Source organism: Acinonyx jubatus, chromosome D2, assembly GCF_027475565.1.
Source record: "Acinonyx jubatus isolate Ajub_Pintada_27869175 chromosome D2, VMU_Ajub_asm_v1.0, whole genome shotgun sequence".
Classification (NCBI taxonomy): Eukaryota; Metazoa; Chordata; class Mammalia; order Carnivora; family Felidae; genus Acinonyx; species Acinonyx jubatus.
Genome location: NC_069393.1, coordinates 63,097,384 through 63,118,988, shown reverse-complemented (window position 1 = coordinate 63,118,988; position 21,605 = coordinate 63,097,384). Strand labels below are relative to the sequence as shown.

The following is a 21,605-nucleotide window of genomic DNA, read 5'->3' as shown; positions in this document are numbered from 1 at the left end:
GTTTGCTTAAGAATCCCCAGGGCTATTGCTGGAGCCTGCTTCAGATTCTGTGTCTCCCCCTGTCTCTGCCCCTCCCCCACTCGTGCTCTGTCTCTCTCTGTCAAAAATAAATAAACATTAACAAAATTTAAAAAAAAAAATAAAAAGAATCCCCAGGGCTAGTGATCTTGGAGGTATGTAGGAACATGGACTATTAAGCTTCCTCTGGAGAACAGCTCGAAAGCCAGGATCCCATTTTGTTTCTTCCAACACCCCAAACAAAGAAAAGGACTTTTTACATCTGTAATCCTGGGGTATGTCTTAGATATAAGAAATAAACAAAGGGAAAAACAATCATGTCTGTAGTGTAACTGCAGACAAGGTGACACCAACAAAGCAATTATGAAAAAACAGCGCATATCTCATATAGTGAGGACACGAAACTTGTTTGTAGCCCATCTCCATTTGACTTCAAATTGGTTTCTCCACTTTTGGAGAAAAACCTAAATGACGCGTGTACCCAAAGATGATTCCATTTGGATCAGAACTCCTATATGGTTTGCTAGAGAATCTATGAATTGAACCAGAACAGCTTTCCTCTGAAATACTTGGAAAACTTGAAATAATTACATCTGGAAAGAGCCCTATAACTCCGCAGGTCTCGGACCCGTGAATTACTACACACATGGTCTTGGGTAAGTCACCACATCTCTCTAAACCTTAGTTTTCTCATCTGTAGAAACGAGAATGCTGGGGTAAAGTATCTCTAAGGCTTCTTCCATCCAAAGATGTTACACAATATGATGGTTACCCTGCATTCTGAGAAGTGGGTCCTAAGTGGGAATCAACAGAACTTGCCATAAAAATATGGGAATAGAAGCATGAATACATAACTATTAATTCTTCAGGTTCATTTGTGGTGTACCTAAAATCATTTTGTACAGTGCCAGTGGTATATGCAGCCCACCTTGGGAAGCATTATTTATAAGTGTCTTTCCAAAGAGGTGGGGACACCTTGGTGTATCATGGGAAGGACTTTTCCTCCTCATATGAAGGCTAATTCTCTGAACTCTGGGTGTGTGTCCATGTGGATGTTTTCCTCTTGCAGATCTTTGAAGAAGAGCACAGCGTTTTGTATCTGGATCAAGGTGGAGTCCTGGTTGCTATGAAGCACACGTCTCTCCCGATTCGACATCTCTGGTAACGGCACTGATCATGAGTCATGCACCCGATGGTTCCATACTGCTAAGACCAGTTGAGGAGTCAGGCTATCAGTTGGTGACGGTGTTTGCAATAAACTGTCAAAGTCTACTAGAACAGCATTTATGCCTTTGCTCTATTAAAATAAGGCATCGCCAGCAGTTTCACAAGAGGAGGAAAGGAGACAGAGAGGAGGGAAGGAGGTGGGGGTGGGGCTGGAGGGAAGGATATTGAGAAAGACCGAGATTCTACCCCTGAGAGAAGAGCTGCATTATGGTTTTCAAATATGACAGTGCCCTCCCCAGTACCGTACTCTTTGAGCACACTTGTGGGTACAGTGGTGTGTCAGGTAAAATAGGTAGAAGTCAAGAGAGGCTTAACGTGTGTCCGTTATGTGTGTTCTGCACAGAGATCAGCAGTTCAGGGCAAATCTGTCCCTATCTCATTTCCCCCTGATTCTATTGGGGGAAGGAGGTTACTAGTCTGCACCTCTACCGGTAGGTCTTGCCCAGATGGACATTTAAGGCCCAACTTCCAGAATGGTTTCTAGTAGACTCCTTCATCTCTGTTTTTGAAAAGGGCTCTCTCCACAGCGCAAGCTTGTTCAAAACCAAAAGCCTGATTTTCCGCCTGGTGTGAGTTACTTAGGAGACTGAAGAGAAAACTGTGGAAATAAGAGAAATGGAGGCTTAGCGTGGGGGAAGGCATCCGCAGGGAAACACAGAACAAAGGAAACATCCTGGGTGACCTTCAGAGTTGCAGACTTCTCTTACTCGCAAGAGCCAGTCCTGTACCCATTCACTCAAGGAGTCAGCCAGGATGCAAAACAGTGTTAAGAGGGAAGCCACCAAGGGTTTGATCTCTTGGAGACAGCTGGTTCAAGTCCATCTAAGTAGGTCTTACAAGGCCATTGCTCTTCAGAATCACCAGTAAGACTTGCTGCTAGATTGCACTGAGGTTTTGGAGAGAGTCACATTGAGATCTAAGATCTAATAAAATATCCAAATTAAAAAAAAATTCTATCAAAGACTTATTATCATTCCGATTTCATGCAGCTCTCCCCTTATGGCTGTTATAATACATCTGGGTCCCGAATCGCTTGGCTAACTGTATTTCTACCTTCTGATGTAATTAAGAGTACGTATTCACATAAAAGGCTCACTTTGACAGTGTCCCCAGTACTTTTAAAATGTATTCTTCCCTGGCTGATAGTATTTTTCCTCTGAAAGGATTTTTTTTTCTCTTGAGATCTGATGCCTGTTATTTTTTTCTTTCATTAGGTTGAGTTTTGATGAAGGGAGATCTTGGAGCAAATACAGTTTCACATCTATTCCACTCTTTGTGGATGGGGTTTTGGGCGAGCCTGGGGAAGAGACTCTAATCATGACGTAAGTGGAAAACTATGATGTCCTCTAGTCTTAATAGAAATCCAGGAATATGTTGTTTTTAGCAAAGCCTATTCACTTTGCTACTCTTATATTTGAAATTACTAGCAAGGTCAGTACACCTGACTTCATGATTCCTTCGCAAAGGGGAAAGAAAAATGTGGGCGTGGCCAATTTCTTGGCTCTTTACTAATTAGGAGACCCATACTGAGGACTGGCAGCACAAGGGCACAGTCTATTTTTTCCTATGCTGAATGGGTTTAGGGAAATTAGAAATTATTATTTCAACAGAAAATAAAACTATAAATTTAAAACTTTAATAATAAACTCAATATATAGAAAATCACAGGCATATAAGAATGATTTCACTTTAAAGCAGAGCGCAGAGCTTGATCAAAACCCCACAAAGGATTTTATTTTTCTCTGGCTCTTTACCTAACCCAATTGTGAGGCGTATTAGGAAAACTGTGAGAACAATCTGTTCTTGTGAAATTGCATTTGCACTCATTCTTGTCTGGAAAGTGACGATCATTAATTTGTGAAAGACTTGATTAATGAGTTGCCTGCTTAAGGGTTTCAAAACATGAGCTTTGAATTTGAAATATGAAACAGTGAGTTTTTTTTCTTCCCCTGGAAAATTAGACATGGAAAACAGAGAGAAGGTTTTAAAGTAGTCGACCTTGTGATCAAAAATCATAGTGAATAGTTGGTACATTTTCTAATTTTTTCTTCCCCTTTTTTAATGATAGAAAAGATCAACATAAATTTAATATGCCTAATAGCTACCCTTTGCCCCTGGTATACATAGCTCAATTAGCAATTTGTTCCATAATTTATCTTTATTCAGTTTTCATATTTGCAAAACTAGGATGAAAAAACACTGACTGAAAAGGCTACTTTGTGGCTTTTATCCGCGGATATCTATGGTTGGTGATTCAAATGCCTCATTATATACCCGAATTTCTCTGAATAAGGAGAGTGGAGTGCACAGTGTAGGAAGCAGTTCTAACTAGTTGGCCCCATTGACCACATTCCCTAGGGACTGGTGGGAAGGTAAAATAGCATGGAAACCATGGGAACCAGGTATATTAGCAAGAGAACCTACAAGTGTAATCTTGGACCACATAGAATGCAGCATTTGTAATGTTTTTCTTATTTTCTTTTTTCTTTTCTGTCAACCAACCATTCTTGTGGTATGATACACAGAAGTGGGTTTTTAAGTCAGACACCCTGTGTTCTGAATCAGCCAGGTCTTAGTTGTTTCTTTGCATATTAACAATACTCTCTGAGCCTGAAATTACTCAGATGTGATAGGGAGCCAATAATAGTAACCCTCCTCATACATGTGCTTTGAGGATTGACTGATATGATCAATGTAACATGTTTAGCATCATACTAAGTTCATAGCAAACACCCGGCAAACGCTAGCTATGGGCCCTGTTACTCTTGTGATTATTTTTTATCATTTTGAACTCTGTAGAGTGTTTGGACACTTCAGCCACCGCTCCGAATGGCAGCTGGTCAAGGTGGACTACAAGTCCATTTTTGATAGACGGTGTGCCGAGGAGGACTACCGACCCTGGCAGCTGCACAGCCAGGTAGGACGAGGACAGCTGAGGTTAAGTCCTGGGTGGAAGGCATGGGTCATGTTGGGAGAAAGCTGGCCATTAAAATGTAGGAATAGGGGGTTCTCTAGGTTACAGTGCCCATCTACCACTTTCTTGCATGTTTTGTGTTCCACAGCGGTGAGCAAACTCAACATTTATAGCTTGTGGTGAAGTAATTTCTTTTTTTTCTTTATTGTCCTAGGAGATAATGAGATAAAATTCAAATGTGCTTGGCTTAGACTTAAACTCAAAATGAAATACCAACTCAGCATGCAGATCCAAACATAATTTATCTGAGCATGTCATATGGTTACAGGGTAGGGGCAGGGGTGACAAAAGGATCTTCAGTTTTATCTAGCAATGCAGAGATGTAAAATAATAAAATTATGCGCCGTGAGCAGTGCCAGTAAAATCCTCTCCTGTTGCCCTGTGATTCCCTGGGATTGGGTAGTGCCTCTTGCCTCCAAAGGTACTCTCGGTACAAGGGGGCAGAATTATTAATAGGAAACTTTCCTTCATTCTGGCCCCTCCCCTGATCAGCTCGTATCAGAATGCTTGGCCAAAAGCATTTTTCTGTTGATTTCCCAAGGTGGAAGTCATTCTACAGGTCTCTCTGAGGACATGGCAGAGGTTCTCACTGCACAGCCACCGCCATACTCAGGGAGGAACCCATCGTCTCCCCAAACCTAGACTAAGTACACTTGACCCTTGAACAACAGGGGTTTGAAATGTGCTGGTCCACTGACAAGCAGACTTTTTTTCAGTAAATACAGTACAATGCTTTAAGTGTATTTTTCTCTTACTTACGATTTTCTTCATAACATTTTCTTTTCTCTGGCTTACTTTATTGTAAGAACACCACATATAATACACATAACATACAAAAGATATGTTATTCAACTACTTATGTAATCAGTAAGGCTTTCAGTCAACAGTAAGCTATTGATAATTAAGTTTTGGGGGAGTCAAAAGTCACATATGGATTTTTTACTGTGCGAGATAGTCAGCACCTCTCACTCCTGTGTTGTTCAAGGGTCAAAGTAATATATTTACATATAGATGTGTCGTGGAGCCAGTTAAAGTGAATTTGCTCAAGAAACACCGTGTATACTAGCCTGGACAAAACTTTTTTCCATCCTTGAGACACAAAGAAAGCTGCGTTTGACAGTAAGGGCTGCATCAGTTAGCATCATATACTCTTCGCAGACTCAGTAATAAAAGTATTACATACATTGCTGTTACTTTCCCTTTTGAGATGTGCAATCACTATGCTATCCAGAGCTTTTATTTATTTTGTGGAGAAATACTGAGTTTACTTCTCTCACTTGTCTGGTAGTTGGACATAAAATCAGTGCCATAAAGCTGTGTGGGCAGAGGCATAATAAATTGGGACAAATGGATCTTTATACTTCTTAGGAATACCCTTCTTTCATATGCTCATAAATGACCAAATGCATAAATCTTTTATTACAGAAGAATTAAACTTAATTACCAGAGATTTCTTGGCAATACATTTGTTATAAGCTGAGTCTTGGCTATCTGTGGGTCCCTCAAAGCACTGGACCTCAAACCTCGCCAGGTAAAAGTTTGCTGAATGCATCAGGAGTGAAGGATGGTTTTTGACACACCCTCATTGCTTCTTAAGATTGCATTTATAGTTGCATTCTACACCAGAGTTCTCTACATCAAAAAGAAAATGCCATTAGTACAAAGTAGGTGACCTATGTCCACATTACACTAAGGTTTGAGAACATCTCTCTGAATGTCCTGAATTGAAGTAGGGAAGGTCCAAGTGATGTGCCCAACTGAGTGAGATCCTTGTCTCCTTACAGGGGGAAGCATGCATCATGGGAGCAAAAAGGGTATATAAGAAGCGAAAATCAGAGAGGAAGTGTATGCAAGGAAAATATGCAGGAGCTATGGAATCTGAACCTTGTGTCTGCACGGAGGCCGATTTTGACTGGTAAGCTTGTGCTGATACTCAGTGTATCAAATCTGTGTGAGTCTTAATGAAAGCTGAGGTTTGAAATAATAGTGACATATACAGAGCTAAGTGACAAGCCTCGTATTCTTATGAAATTACCTTTGGAGGACAACATTTATTGGTTATGTGCATGTGTATATGAAAAAACTAGGAATTTCTTTGGACTGAAAGAGGATTCAGAAGATGTCTTGTAGCTATCCCCACATGTTTGCTAGATCTCAGGACAAAAAGGGAGACCAGATCCCCCCTTGAGTTGCTTCAGACCACAGCACTGAAAACAGTAAGTTGACTTTTCAGAGAGCAGATATATTTGTGCTCAAGGTAAAAACTTCCTAGAATCTAGGTTCCTAGTAGTGGAACAATGAGCTTATAAAGCAGTAAGTTTGCTGTCACTGGGAGTTTTCAGTCAGTGGTTAGTTAGCTGATAATTGTGTATGCAAGCTATGGAAGACTTTTCTGATTTCAAGGCAAGGATTCAGTGGCATTGGCAGTCTATGGCTCTGTGGACGTGGTGGTATGGGAGACCTCTCCCTTTACCAGGATTAAGCTAGTATAAACCAGAAAAGTACTGAGATATTTGAGCACGATAGCATTCTTCCTGAAGCATTTGATAAGCAGAAAGCTAGCCTGTGTTGTCAGCAATGCCCTTACTTTGTTCCAGGTCAGTGTTGGCATTCAAATGAGGTTGGAAATTATTAAGGATGAGTAGGTGGTAACTCCCTTCATCATATCCATCTCATTTTCTGTTCCTTTTTCCTTTCTTCTTTTTTTTCCTTTTTCCTTAAATTGATTTATATGTTTCGGTTTAGAGAAAACAATTGTTAAATATATATGTCAATGTTAAGTGATTAAAACTTGACGTGCATAAGGAACCAAAGTTATTCCTTTAACATTGGATATCTACCTATGTAGCAATCATAGATCACTTATCTGACTGTCAAAATATCAGTGCTGGGCTGAGATACTGTGCACATACACATCATATAGCTTAGAAAATGGAAGTCTTCTCTCATGGTAGACCTCTGGAAACATCCTCTGAGTGAATAGTTCTGTGCAGGCCTGCCAAAATTGGCCACCAGGTCTCAGACCAATAACCCAGGGCTGTTTCCCTCTTTTGGTAGACAAGGCAAGCCAAGAGCCAGTGCTAGATCTCTTGGGCTCAGCCAGAGGACAAGAGAACTTCAGTTACATTGGAGCTCACAAGGAATTCTGCCCCAGCTGTAACTTCCATTGTAGCCAGTGCAACATTATTACAATGATAAAAAATATATTTTTCCTGCCCTACCTTTCAGGACTGACACCCTGAAATGCATTCATAAGGAAAACTTCCATGGAATTTTAAAGTCATTTATCCCATCCTTCTTTCCAACTGTTTCTCCCTTATCCCCTCTATTCAAAGAGGATTTGTAAAGGATGACATTTTATCTTAGTCATTTAGCTTTGGCCTTACCAAATAGTCATTCCTTTGTAAAGAGCAAATGTATTCTAGTAGAAAACCAAAGAGAAAAAAATGAGATGAGATGTCTTGATTCCCTGATGTCTCCTGGAAGTGTGGGTTTTGGGGCAGTCTTTTCCACAAGGTTCCACAGTAAATGAGTCTTTTGTTATTGTCATGTGTTGTTTTTCTTCTTCCATTTTAAGCTAATCTAGAGTAAAAGGAACACAGGGTAAGGAAGGCAATTAGGCTTTGCCCTTCCCGTATCTCTGCCTCCCCTACAGTGTTGGCCCAATTCTTATATTCATTTGTGACTGGAATCTACCTCTAACTGAAATGTATTCTGAGAAGTGGTCAATGAATCATAAACGAGGCCATTGCAAGGTTTTCTGGTAAAAAAAAAAAAAAGGGGGGTTTTGTTACTGCATGATTTCTAAAAATATTTTGGAAGACTCACCATGACTTTGTTGAGTTTCTACCAGTAGCCAAAGCCTCAATGAGTCCACTTGCCTATAGCGTAATAAAAGGTGGTTGTCACTAAATGTTCCCTCTCGGCTTGGCTCTCCCCTGGACGTTCCCCCAGATGACCTTGCCTGCCATCCCCAGCACTTGTAAAATAATTACCTGAAATGAACACCGGGTATCCTACAGGCAGCATTTCTGAAGTCTTCCTCTCCATGCTGTGTTGAACCAGCACCAAATCCAGCTGATATGTGCAGGATTCTAAGTGCCAGCTGCCTGGTGACAGGCCCCATGGCTAAGCCTGTTTCTCCCTTCCCGACCCTTGTGTGCCAACATCTCACCTCCATCACACAGATGGGCCAATTCATACTAATGCTTGCTGGTGACTGCCTGTGATTTGTCTATGCATGTGGAGGTCAATTTGTTGTCAATCTCTGTGCCCAGGTTCATCCTCCAGAAGCCAAGAATATCAGGCCACACAGAGGGCTCTGGAACCAAGAAACAGAGGAGGCTGGGAGAAAAATCTTTGACTCTTGCCAAGCAAGAGAGAGGCTTTCAAGCCGTCAGTCTCCACTGACAATGCTAACTGACTAGGATAAAATTTTCCTCAGAGAAATGCTCATGACATTCCTGAAGGACATCTCCTTTTCTGCTGTGACTTTGAAGCATATGGCTTGTGCACAGAGAGACCTGGCTCAGCTCTACTTGGTAGATCCAGATGTCTTGGAAAAGCACCCCAAAGACATCACCAGTAATGGGAATCGTACCACATGTGGCTGTGTTTGTGTCAGTGATGTTGACACTGAGGGTTGAGCTCCCACCACTGTGTGTTTTCTCTTTGTAGCTGTCTTGGGGCCCAGCCACCATCAGTGTTATGTATTCTCCTAATTAGAACATAATCTGCTCTCTCAGCTTAAAGCCGTTTAATTGGAACTATTGGTCATTGAGTCTTCATCTCTACACAAGCATCTCTGTTGCTTTCAAGTTATCTCTTCCGGCATTAGCCTGGGTAATTGACAGATATTCCACAGGGGAAAAACACTTCCATTTTTGGAAAGGTATTGATTTGGTGAACTCTTGTTTGTTGACCACTTGGCTAGAGTAGAAGTTGGCTGTAGACTACCATGAAACCATTCTCAGTAATTTTGCCACCTGCTGACAGGTTTCTTTTGGCCCTTCCCCCCACAGTGACTACGGTTATGAGCGACACAGCAATGGTCAGTGTCTGCCAGCATTTTGGTTCAATCCGTCTTCTCTGTCAAAGGATTGCAGCTTAGGACAGAGTTATCTCAACAGTACCGGGTGAGTTTCTGAAGTGATGACCTTGAGAGGTCAATCTCTGCTGTTTTTCAGCCTGTGTGAAACATGCAGAATTACTCCTGCTTGAAGACCAGGGCTTTTGCTTTACAGCACGATTTATTTGTTTTTCGTCCTTTTAGTAATGTGGCACAGATTTGTGTGAATAGTACAAATTTCGTCTGAGAATGAGACCCTACTTGCAAATAAAGAAAAAAATGGGTTTCTTGGATGGAGAAGATGATGATGATTATAATAAGTTTCTTCATTTTATGATACTTCATTTCAGAACTATTTCTGTGAAACTACCCTTTACTCTCATTGCATCTCTGTGAAGAAGGCCAAGTAAATATTTCATAGGTGCACTTCCTGTTTTATCGATGTGGAACATAGAGTGAACAAAGAAGCTCAGTGACTTATCACAAGTATAAAGCTGTTCATGGAAGTGTGTTTCTTTTTCTTTCTGTGTCCAGTCTTGACACATTTAAGGCATGCATCCTGATCTTTGTAAATCTGGAATTACATTCTAAAAGTTTGTGTTTAATGTTCTGTGTTGTGGGGCTTATCCAATATCATCTAAGAAATACCATAAAAGAAAATATTTCATGACTTTTCCACAAGTGTAGTTGATGTGTATAGACTTTAAAAATAGTATACAGAACTTATTTGGATTCTACTCCAAACATTATGTATAAAAACATCTTTCAGCCATTTGGAGAAATTGAATATGGACTGGTGATAAGGTGATATATTCATCAGGGACAGAGAAACAGAACAAATAGGAAATTACATACATATATATGCATCTATATATATACACATGTATATACATGTACATATGTGTGTGTGTGTGTGTGTGTGTGTGTGTGTGTGTGTGTGTGTAGGAATTGGATGGCAAGTCTAAGTCCCCAAGATCTGCAAGGTGACTTGGCAAGCTGGACACTGACAAGAGCTGATGGTTTGTTTGAGTCCAAGTCTGAAAGCATGAGAACAGGGAAGCCAATGGTGTAGCTGCTACTAAAGGCCAGAAGGCTCAAAACCCAGGAGAAGCCAGTGTTTCAGCCTGAATGTGAAGGCAGAAAAAAAAAGCCAATTTCCAGTTTGAAGGCAGGCAGGAAGAATTCCCTCTTACTCAGGAAAAGGTCAACCTTTTTGTTCTATTCAGGCCTTTACCTGATTGGACAAGGCCTCCCCACATTGGGAGAGCAACCTGCTTTACTCTATCTACTATTTAAAATGTTAATCTCATCAAAAACAGCCCTCACGGAAATACCCACAACAATATTTGACCAAATATCTGAGCACCCCATGGCCCAGTCAAATTGAGGCATAAAATTAACTATCAAGGTGGCATTAGATTATTTCTAAATATAAATATTCTTATTACTTTTATTGTGTTAACTAAATATAGTTACTTATTTAGGTGTGACAATGGTATTTTGGTTTGACTTAGAAAAAAGAAACCTTATGCTTTAAGGATATATGATGTGTGACTTTTTTTTTTAACTTTATTTATTTTGAGAGAGATAGAGATAGAGACAGTGCAAGCAAGGGAAGGGCAGAGATATAAGAGAGAGAGAGAGAGAGAGAGAGAATCCCAAGCAGGTTCCACGCTGTCAGCACAGAGCCTGAAGCGGGTCTCAATCTCACAAACCATGAGATCGTGACCTGAGCCGAAATCAAGAGTCAGATGCTTAACCCACTGAGCCACCCAGGTATCCCGAAATTTGTTATAAAATGTTAAAAAACAGATAGGTATTGAAAATTTTTGTAAGTGAGTTAATGGAGGGCATGGCTATTCATTATACCTTTTCATCTCACTTGTGCATGTTTGAATATCCTGATCTTAAAATGTGAAAAAGAGAGGGAGGGAGGGAGAGAGAGGGAGAGGGATGCCTCACCAGCAGGGCCAGATCCACGTGAAAGTTCCTCTTCTCCTCTCATGCCAGCTGCAGTACACAGGTGAGGACTTCCACATGTCCATTTGAGCACTTCCGTATTTGAGATTGTAACAACGTGTTTTAATTAAGAACAAGAATTACCAAAACAGCCTACATTTTTCTTTTAAAGGAAGGAAACAACACGGACTTGTACCCTCAGATACTCTTATCTCTGATGTTAGGGATTCCTAGAACTTTGGAAAACAGGGATAAGCTGTGATTTATTCGAAGCATAGCATAAAACCTGAGGAAAATACAAATGACATTTTTACAGCAGGGGGTCAGTGAGGCCGTCAGCATGCACAGCGTGGAAAACTGCAGAGGGCTGCTGACATATCCACACTTACCAGTGAAGGAACGCCCGAGAAGAGTTTTATTACGTGCATGTACCAGCTTGTTTAGACATTGTAAAGGGCATTGGAAACCCCTAAAGCTAATTTCAGAATTGATTTTTTTCTCACTAACTCAGTCAAGGAAGTTATATCATTTTCCCTTTGGTATTGATGAGGGCAGGTCCCAGTACACAGGGTCTAAATTGTTCCAGACACTATTCAAGTCACTGGAATAAGACTAAGTGTAGGCGATGACCCTCACTCTTCAGGTTATTGAGAATACACACACACACACACACACACACACACACACACACACACACACATTTTAGGCTATCCCTAAATAGGTTGCACCCTCTCTTTGGTAAAGTTAGTATGTAAAATTCAAATAAACCCTGACCCCTATCAAAGAAAACATCAGAGATGATTGAATCATAATAAAGAGTCTGTTCAATAGTATTTTTCATCTGTATCTTATAAAATTAAAATTTCAATTAAAAATGTTACTCAGCAGTAAGTGTCCAGGTATATAAATGTTAGTCAATGCAGTTGTGTTTATTAATCACAGAATCACAGACATTACTGCCTACAACTCACCTGCTCTCTCAGAGCTTTGTTCACGTGAGTATTGCATGATAGCATCTGACCCAAAAAGATTTTTGTTAAGTTACCACATCTACCAGGGCACCTGGGTGGCTCAGTCGGTTAAGCGTCCGACTTCAGCCAGGTCACGATCTCGCGGTCCGTGAGTTCGAGCCCCGCGTCGGGCTCTGGGCTGATGGCTCAGAGCCTGGAGCCTGCTTCCGATTCTGTGTCTCCCTCTCTCTCTGCCCCTCCCCCGTTCATGCTCTGTCTCTGTCTCAAAAATAAATAAAGGTTAAAAAATTTTTTTAAAAAAAGTTACCACATCTACCAGTTTCCTCTGTTCCATGCACTTTCTCCAGAAAAGCATCCACATCAGCGAGTGGGCTTGTGTAAAGAGGAGATGTGATAAATGCCAGCCATCGGCTTGTACCATAAGCATCTTGCTCTCAAAAGCAAGGTGCTCTCAGGTGGAGGAGTGACCACTCTCACAGGGCCCTGTGGGCTACAGTCAGGAGGAAGGGTATGAATATTCACCCTGCTGATTGGCGTATTGGCTGTCTGTACATTCTGCATTAAGAACAAGAAGATCCTTAGCTGGAGCAGGTGCCTGAAATCATCTTCGTAGAAAGCCTCCTCCCATCAAATTCCCATTTGCTGTATCTGGACCCAACTCAGAAGTTGGCAAGTGGTAAAGAATAGATGAAATTGAAAAAGAATGAAATGTCCCTCCAGCCCCTCACCTTGGAACTGTCCTGGCTTTGTGTTGAGTCACTGGAATTTATAAACACAGATTCAGTATTTGATGTAAGCCACTACAGGGCCGCCATTAACAATTTAGCTTTTCACTTAAAAGTATTTAATTGCAAAAGGAATATATACATATGTTTTTCTGTGTTTAAAAAAACAATTCAGATCGTCACCCCTCTCCTGCCCCCTTTTCCGACACAACTGTGATCTGTTTGGTATTCATGCTTCTGAACACTTTGCATTTGCCAGCAAATAATTATGCCAAGAAAGAATGTACAAAGTTCATTTGAGAGGTTGTTCTTATATGTCATTTCCTATTAGATATATTATTATTCTGTTTTTCCTTTTCATTCAGAGGTAGATCTTAAACAACTTTCCAAGACAGAATATATAGGTCTCCCTTCCATATAATTTCTTTTAATTCCAGAGTATTAAAGTACCTGGTATTGTTTCACCATGCCTTTTCATGGACATTTGGGTTATTTTCTATTTTCTGCCACTATAGTCAGTGTTGGAATTAAAAAGCTCGTACCGTAATAATTGTTATAAAAATACCCAAAGATAATTAGATTCTCTTTTGGCAATTGGAAGTGTTTCTGCTGACTTGTAAAGCAAATCCCATTCAGCCAACTGCTTGCTTCTTAGACCTGCAGATCCAGGTCTAATATTGCCAAGTCCATGCCAAATATTGCCCCATATGGGTTAAGACACTAGCTTCCTGCTCACACACTACCAGGAGTCCCACATGTTAGAGATTCATTTGTATTAACCGTCCTCTTCTTTTAAAATAAAAATGCCAATGGCTTATCTAAGGGAACGCTGAGAGGAAGGCCAAGTGGGATTTCCCAAATTCACTAGGGGAGGAAGGTCACTTCAGGCAAAAAGAATAAGAGATGACCAGGCTGAAAGGGTCACGTGATGCCAATGCCTGGAAGTTGATGATAGACCAAGGAGCCACAGTGCATCCTAAGCCTCTCCCAAGTTGGTCTTAGCTATCCATGGGCACCCGTGCTCTGTCAGTCTGGATTCCGTGTTGGCATCAGGCAGGTATGAAATACAGAGGAATCACAAGGGAAAGGGCAGCCTGTGGGTAAGAGAGACAACTCCATCAGTTGTACTGGCCAGGTGCCCTGCCCGCATCACGGCACCCCTTCCAGCAGAGCCCACGGTGCAGACACACAGTCAGAACTTGAACTGAAAGGGTCTACTGAATGACTGCCCCTTGTCAGTCGGGTTTGACAAGGAAATCTCCTAGCAGCACCTTCTGAGAGTTTGGTTTAAAGCATGCAGATAAACCTTCCTCTTCCTTTTATTTTGCCTCACCCTTACAAATGGTTATGGTTGCCTTCAGAGTCAGCTTATTACCCTGTATATATAGCAGTGTTCGTGGGTTTGCTTACTTCACCAGGATGGAAACAGTCTAGGATCAGTTATGATTATGCCTAACAGAATTAGTATTTTTAGGAGATGCCAACATTTTTATCAGCTTCACTGTATAAACATGAACAATTTTTGTTTTAGCAATTAGCTACATCTGAGAAAAGATAATTGGAATAAGAGTGGAAATGGGTGCAAAATGTCCCTCGGGTGGCTGGTGCTACCTGTCCTTAGTTCTTGATCCAGTGGTGTCCAATTTCTAAGGTTCACATCATGGAACCTCATGTAAGCAAAGTTCCACCATGTTCTCCATGGTAAGCTCCCTGCCTCTTTTCATCCTTTGCCCTCACACCTTCCCCAAGCCATTCCATGGAAAGCCAGGAGGCTGGACCAAGGCCTCAGGAATTATGGATAGAGAGGGAAATGTAATGGGGATGTTCTAAAAGGGAGTTATTTTAGAATGAAACAAGTAAGGGTTTTAAATGACTTCTGCCATTTACTATTATCTTAGCAAGTAGCTTCCTTTCTTTGAGCCTTAGCCTCTTAACCTATAAGATTGTGCTATTTGCTTTTGGGATTTGACTTAAATGCAGCACTATATAAAAAGCATGTAGCACAATGCCTAGCAGATAATGGTCACTTTGCAAAATGCATATGCCTATCACCGATAGTCAGCATCTAAGGGCTCCTCTAGAGTGAAGGAAAAAAAGAGGGGAGACATCCTTTCATGGTGTATCTATAGCCCCAGGCATTTATTTGATACTTAATAGTATCAACTACTGTGACCTAGGACATGTTTAATCTAAGCCCCTGTTTTTTCATCTGTAAAACAAATAATCACCTGTATACACTCATAAAGTTACAGGATTACTAGGCATCAAAACACATGTCTCTTTCCCTCTACCACTCAAGGCAGATAACACCTTTACCTGATTAGTGAACAAGTTCCTTTTATTCAAATAGAATGAAATCAGTATTCATTTGTATATTTTCCTGCATTTTAGTACTGAAATTACCCTAAATTTGTTTCTTTTTGTTTCTCCATCTGTGTCTATAAATATCTCAGTTTACACATACACAAACACAGTCTCTAGTTGTACTTCTATACGGTTAAATCTTGTTTATACGATTTTGGATCCAGGGAACATGCTGCAAATTCAAGTTGCTAAATTAACTAGGACATCGCTTGTTTCATGCCAACCGTAAAAGATTCTGTAAATATAAAATAAAGTGGGCATTGGATTGGTTTATTATAAGAAAACAAGATAATCTTCTCACGGGACAGATTTCTTCTTGCTATTAAGCTAGAGATATTTCTAGATGTGTTAAAAAAAAAGTATGTGTATAGAAATTTCTGTCTGTGGAGCTTCTTTTGAGAAGCCATTAATCCCTTCTGAAAGAATGTACAATAATAGTTCTTACTGTCCCTCAGGGTTGGTTTGTCAATATATGCAATGAGGATATTTACTCAAGGGGCCTAAATAGATTTTTAGCATTAATTTTTAACATTAATTCAGTATCTATGTAAGAACATTTAATGTGTCTGACAAATACACAAACACATACACACACACACACACACACATAAATTCTATCAGAATAGCAATCTCCATACTGTCAACACACATTTGGAATGTTTTAAAAATTCTTTCTAGAAACATATTCCTTTCTACATAAGCCATAAGAACACTTAGACCCTGGCTAACCTGCCATTGCCCTGGAGTTACTATTTCCAGGGGCTTTGAGGGCTGTGGTCTTCTCCCAAGTGACCCCACTCCTGGGCTTGGAGGGGATTTTGATATTCAGTGTGATCTCCTCAGCAAGATTTGTCAGTGTGCACCATGGAGAATAAGCAGTCCTAAAAGTGGTGCATGTGTTTAAAGTCCACAGAAAGGAGATCACTTGCATAGTTTACAGACTAAACACTACAGGGGGCTGTGTAGCTGTTGTCTAGCAGAGCTGTGCAGTCTCACAGCAGATACTCAATAATTGTTTGTTGCCATGAAGTTGACTCTTTAGAGTACGTACCTTGCTAGGATATAGTTTTCCACATTTTTATGGGATGACATTGGGGTTGAGAAATGAAGAGGGTGAATGTCGCTGTGTGGAGACCTAGGTCCTCATATAGCTATTCTTGCCCATGTCAGTGGTATTGGCATTAATGATTCTTATCCAGGTTGTCTTGCACAGTGGCAGGAGACAGTAAACTTAGTCTAGAGACCCAGAGCTGTTAATCGCTTCCCATGTGACCTTGGAGAACTCGGAACTGTATCGCTTTTATTTATGATATTTGAGATCCCTTCAGACTCTGACATGTCCATGACCAATTTGAAATGATTCAGTATTAGGATTCCTAGAACTCCAGGTGCTCAAAAAAAGGGGAAATTTCTTTATATAAATTAGTTGTACAACTCATTGGCTCAGATCGTGGATTCCACGAGTCATTCTCATGATTCTTGTTTTTTAGTCATTTAACCGGGCCATATGTAACATTTCATCATGTTGACATTCAAAATAAAGTCACATTCCATTTACTAGTCAAAATAAATTACTGCTGAGTGCAAGGAAAGTTGTTTTGTGTTTTTGTTTTTGTTTTTGTTTTTTTTCCATCAGCTAGCCTCCTCCTCCTGGTCTCCTAATCCCAAGCTTGCTTACCTGAAAACTGTTCCTTTGAAGGGGAAAAACTTGGAGAAACCTGCTCAGTCAGTCACAGAACCCCATTCTTCCTGAATGTTGATGTTAAGGCTACTACATAGGTTTTGTGTTGAAACATGGGAACATGAGTCTAGGAAGATTTTAAGTCTTAGTCATGCACTGTACTCACAGCTAGCTGCCTTCTCCCTAAGACTCGCACCGCCTTTTGTTTTGTTGAGTGTTGTAACAAGGCAGTTTTCCCTTGAAAGCAAAGGCACATAGTATGATCCAAGAAAATAAATCATTTAAAATCTCATTGTGAGCACAAACGAGGGATACCATAGCTCAGTGACCATAAGCCTTGCCTAGACTATAAGAAGACCTACAGTTACAACTCTGCCTTGGTCATGACGTGTGATGACTACCCTTTAAAAGGCAAGAGACAACACCACAGAGAGACATGATCTCTAAGCTGATTTTTACAGAATGAGTGAAAGCTTGACAGGAGGAAAGAGCAGCCCAGGAAGAAGGAAGAGCACAGGGAGAAAGAAGGCATGTAGCCTTCAGCGTGGCCTGGGCTCAAGAAGCACATTGGAAAAGGGCTGAAGCTACAAAAGTCCCCTGAGGATAGATTGGGGACTGCACTTAAAACTTCAGTGGGATCCTTTATGAACAAGCCTACAGGAAGTTTTGAATGAGTCTAAGAAAGAAATTGACATAGTCCGATTGGATTTTAAGATCATGAGAGTGCAATTTCTGTTTTCTGGAAACTTGCTGTGTAATAGCAAGTTCGTGTTTAATACTTTAAATGCTAACTTTTTAACTAACTACTGATATTTTAATATTTATTAAGTCCTAACAAGGCATCAGAGTCTAAACTAAGCCCTCTTGAATGCAGTATCTTATTTAATCTTCTCAAGAACGTCATTGAAAAGAAAGATGCTGTAATTATCCCTCCCTAATTGACAGGCAGAGAGTCCAAGCATTAGAGAAAGGTTGGGTAACTGACCAGGTTCATACAGTAAGTGCCCAGATTTAAACTCAGGCGCTTTGGTTCTGCAACACTAGTTTTAACCCCAGGGAAGTGGTCTTTAGTTCTGGATGCACACAAGAATCACCAGGGGAACTTAAAACAAAAACAAAACCACCCTAATGCCCAGAATTCTCAGTTAAATCACAATTTAATCAATTCTCAATGAAATCAAGACCCCTGGGAACAGGGTCTTGGCATCTATTTTAAAAGTGCCGGCAAGTGATTCTAAAGCACAGACAGAGTTGCAGTCTACTGAGCAAGACTACAGTGTCACCTTAACATACAGGGAATAGTCATAAACATCCATATTCTACCACCACCCTAAAATTGCAAGAAAAAAAAAACTACGAAATAGTAAAATCACAGAAAATGAGGACTTTCATGGCTTTTTTTCCAGTTTTACTCTCAGAGAAAAGCTATGGCCTTCATCTGTTTTAAGACTGGCAGGCAGCAACGAAGAAAAATCAAAGGAGGTAAGGGTAAAAAGGAAAAGGTGACAAAGGGGTTTCAAGGTGGGAAGGAAGAGAATGGTTGAAGTCGGGGCTGTTGAAGTAATAAGACACTATCTACTGATGAGCGGTCGGTAATATCAAAGGCACATTTGCAGAACGTTTCCTTTTCAGTAATTGTACAAAGACTCCCTTGCCATTACAAAGCACTTTTCTTCTTGGCGGATTGAAGAATGCTTTACCAACTAAATGCATCCCAGTAATATTCAGAGCTTAGGTCCAACATAATCATAAGTTGCCTTGTTATTATGGAGGTAGCAGCCCCATTTAATAACATATTAAATGCATTATTCATTTATGTAACTCAGACCCAGGGACAGCTGCTGGGATGAAAATAGAACCATTCTCTAATGCAAAAAGCAGGTGTGTGCTTACTTGAGTAAATGAACTCTATAATATTCTGCACAATTTTCTTCTAAATTTCAGGGACAGGTCTGGTAGTGCTAATGTGATGCCATTTTCATCCAGGAAATAAAATGGTTTCAGAATGGTTTTTAATGAGCATTTAAAAAAAATTACCAACAGTCTTCTCGGCGGCAGAATCCCAGGGGGGATGGATTCGTGCTTTGGATTTAAGCAGAACTGTTGCTGCTGGATTCAGGAAAGCCTGGGGCAATGATTGGTCAGAACTGCGGCAAACAAAGGAATGTACTCTAGCTGATGATGCCAGTGGTGATGGTGAGCCCATGTCTTTATAGCTGCTCGCCAAGACAGAGTCACAGGTGTGCTTGGATGCTAAGTGATTAAAAATCATAACCTGCCTTCAGTGAAACGTGCAGGGAGTTTCTGATGCACAAACTCACTGGGATGGCATAATTACCATGTGACATCACTGGTCATTTTCTTGCTACCTTTGCTGGTACCAGAATGTCACCATTCTGCAATGCCGGTGCATTTTTTTTCTCTCTCTCTCTTTCTCCCATCTACCATCATTTTCTCTTTTAATCAGTATGCACTGAAGCACAGTGGATTTTCTTAAATATCAAATGGAGTGATGTTAAAAATGCTCACCCAAGATAATGACCAGTCAGAATGGGTAAGGATCCTAGTGCAGGAGCAGAGATTTGGAGGCTGCCTGAGGGGCTAGGTGTTAACCCCTTAGTTTCTGGATTGTAAGGAGAAGCAGGGACTTCAAAGATAGGAATTGGTCACAGCTGGGCTGGTGAGTGAGGTGCTTGAAGGGTTTGGGGCAGTGGTCGTACCCAACTGCTGTGCAGATACTTTAGCATTTGAAATGGTACAGTCAGGGGCTCCTGGGTGGCTCAGTCGGTTAAGTGTCCAACTTTTGGTTTCACCTCAGGTCTTGGTCTCACAGTTCTCATGAGTTCGAGCCTCACATCTGGCTCTGTGCTGGAAGTGAAGAGCCTGCTTGGGATTCTCTGTCTCCCTCTTTCTCTGCCCCTTCCCCACTCATGCTGTTTCTCTCAAAAATAAACAAATGAACATTTAAATTAAAACATACACACACACACACACACACACACAGTACAGTCATCCCAGTGTGAATCTACTATCAGCTTTGTATGTGCCCCGGGACAAGGATGCCCTCAAGGAACTTAAACTTCAAGTCACACAGGAAGACAGAGAAGGCATAAATGGGTTCCTATCAGGCAAATCATAAGGATTCCTTTAAGAGTTCAGAGGAGGGATGATCTCCTTCTATTTAAAGAGTCAGTACAGTCGTGGTAAAGAGAGGAAGTGTTCTAGAGACACATTTTCTGGGGTCTTGACTATGTGATCATGAGAAAACTGGTTAACTTCCATGAATCTTAGCTTCTTCATCTATATATTGAGAATAATACTTTCCTTAAGCAGAATACATTTCAGGGTATTTTTAAGGTAAGTGGCAAAAGTCATGTAAAGAACTTAGCACAATGACAAGTATAATTAGCACTCTCTCTATATGAACTTTTTATTATTTCACTTCTTATTTTACTATCCTTGTCAGGAAAAGACAGATGAAAGGATTTGTTGCTTAAAGTGTAAATTTTAGGCAGCTGAGAGAGCATGCACGAAGACAGAGAAGCAGAATGAGCAAAAGAAAATAAGTACTCTCAGAAGGATTGAAAATAGAGGTTTGGCTAGGGCAGAAGGAGCTTTTTGGTGAGAAAGAATTCAGAGACGCAGTGAAGTGAGCTTGCGGAGGGCTTCATGCACAAGATGACAGGATTTATGGCTTATCCTAAGGACATTTGGAAGCTGTGAAGATTATGAACAGGTCACAGAAATAATAATATTAAGTAAAAATAACTGGTAACCTTTCATAAGCACTTGCTAATCATCAGGGCGGTTTTAAATACTCTGTGTACATCAATCCATTTAATTTGTACAACTACCTTGTGAGGTGAATTACATACTAATAACTGACCTTAGAGTGATCCATGGTGTCCAGAGTACTTTCCCAGACAGTATTTAATTTGACTTTCTCAACCATGATCTTAAGCAGTCAGTCCTGAGACTCAAAGCACAGGAAAGGACATGGGTTAGATTTGAAGGAGTAGGAAAACTATGGCCTGCGAGTCATAGCTGGCATACTGCCAGCATTGGGAAATAAGGTTTTACTGAAAGCCAGCTGTCTCCATTCTTTTATGCATTACCTGTGTCTGCTTTCATGCTGCAATCAAAGAGTTGAGTACTTGTGACAAACAGCAGATAGCTGGCAAAGCAAGAATATTTCCTATCTAGCGCTTTGTGTTAAAAGTGTCTCCACTTCTGGTCTAGAAGAGTGGAAAGACCTTAGACTTTGCTTCCACTCTGAGCTCCACCACTCATTCTAGGTAAGTGACCTTGGGAAGTCTGTTATATGAATTCATAAAGTGGTTACTATGGCCCCCACCCAAAAAGATGATGAATAGATAACACTGAAGCTCAAAGTCTTAAAGGTGAATTGTCCTAAAAGCACAGATTCTAATTAATTATGAATCTGATAAACTGCATAGGACCAATTTGTGGAATAATCCTTTTTTTTTCCTCTATTAAAGTGAAAATAAGAAGAAAGAAGCGAAAGAAGAGGGAAGATTTACTCAGTCTGCATACTGGTCTCCTTATTATGAGTTTTCAATAATTAGCCAGTATATCTCTTCATAAAATATCGAGTAGA

General features: G+C 40.6%; 1 protein-coding gene across 4 annotated transcripts in view; it reads left to right on the top strand.

The window, feature by feature from the left end:
* The window catches only part of SORCS1 (sortilin related VPS10 domain containing receptor 1), a 502,497-nt gene that overhangs the window by 405,284 nt on the left and 75,608 nt on the right, over positions 1-21,605 (top strand). For all 4 annotated transcript variants that reach the window (XM_027063022.2, XM_015082978.3, XM_027063024.2 and 1 more), the window contains exons 13-17: positions 1,088-1,179; positions 2,460-2,567; positions 4,045-4,162; positions 6,004-6,134; positions 9,241-9,354. In XM_027063022.2, the coding sequence (XP_026918823.1) occupies positions 1,088-1,179; positions 2,460-2,567; positions 4,045-4,162; positions 6,004-6,134; positions 9,241-9,354 (563 nt within the window). The remainder of the gene's footprint in view (positions 1-1,087; positions 1,180-2,459; positions 2,568-4,044; positions 4,163-6,003; positions 6,135-9,240; positions 9,355-21,605) is intronic.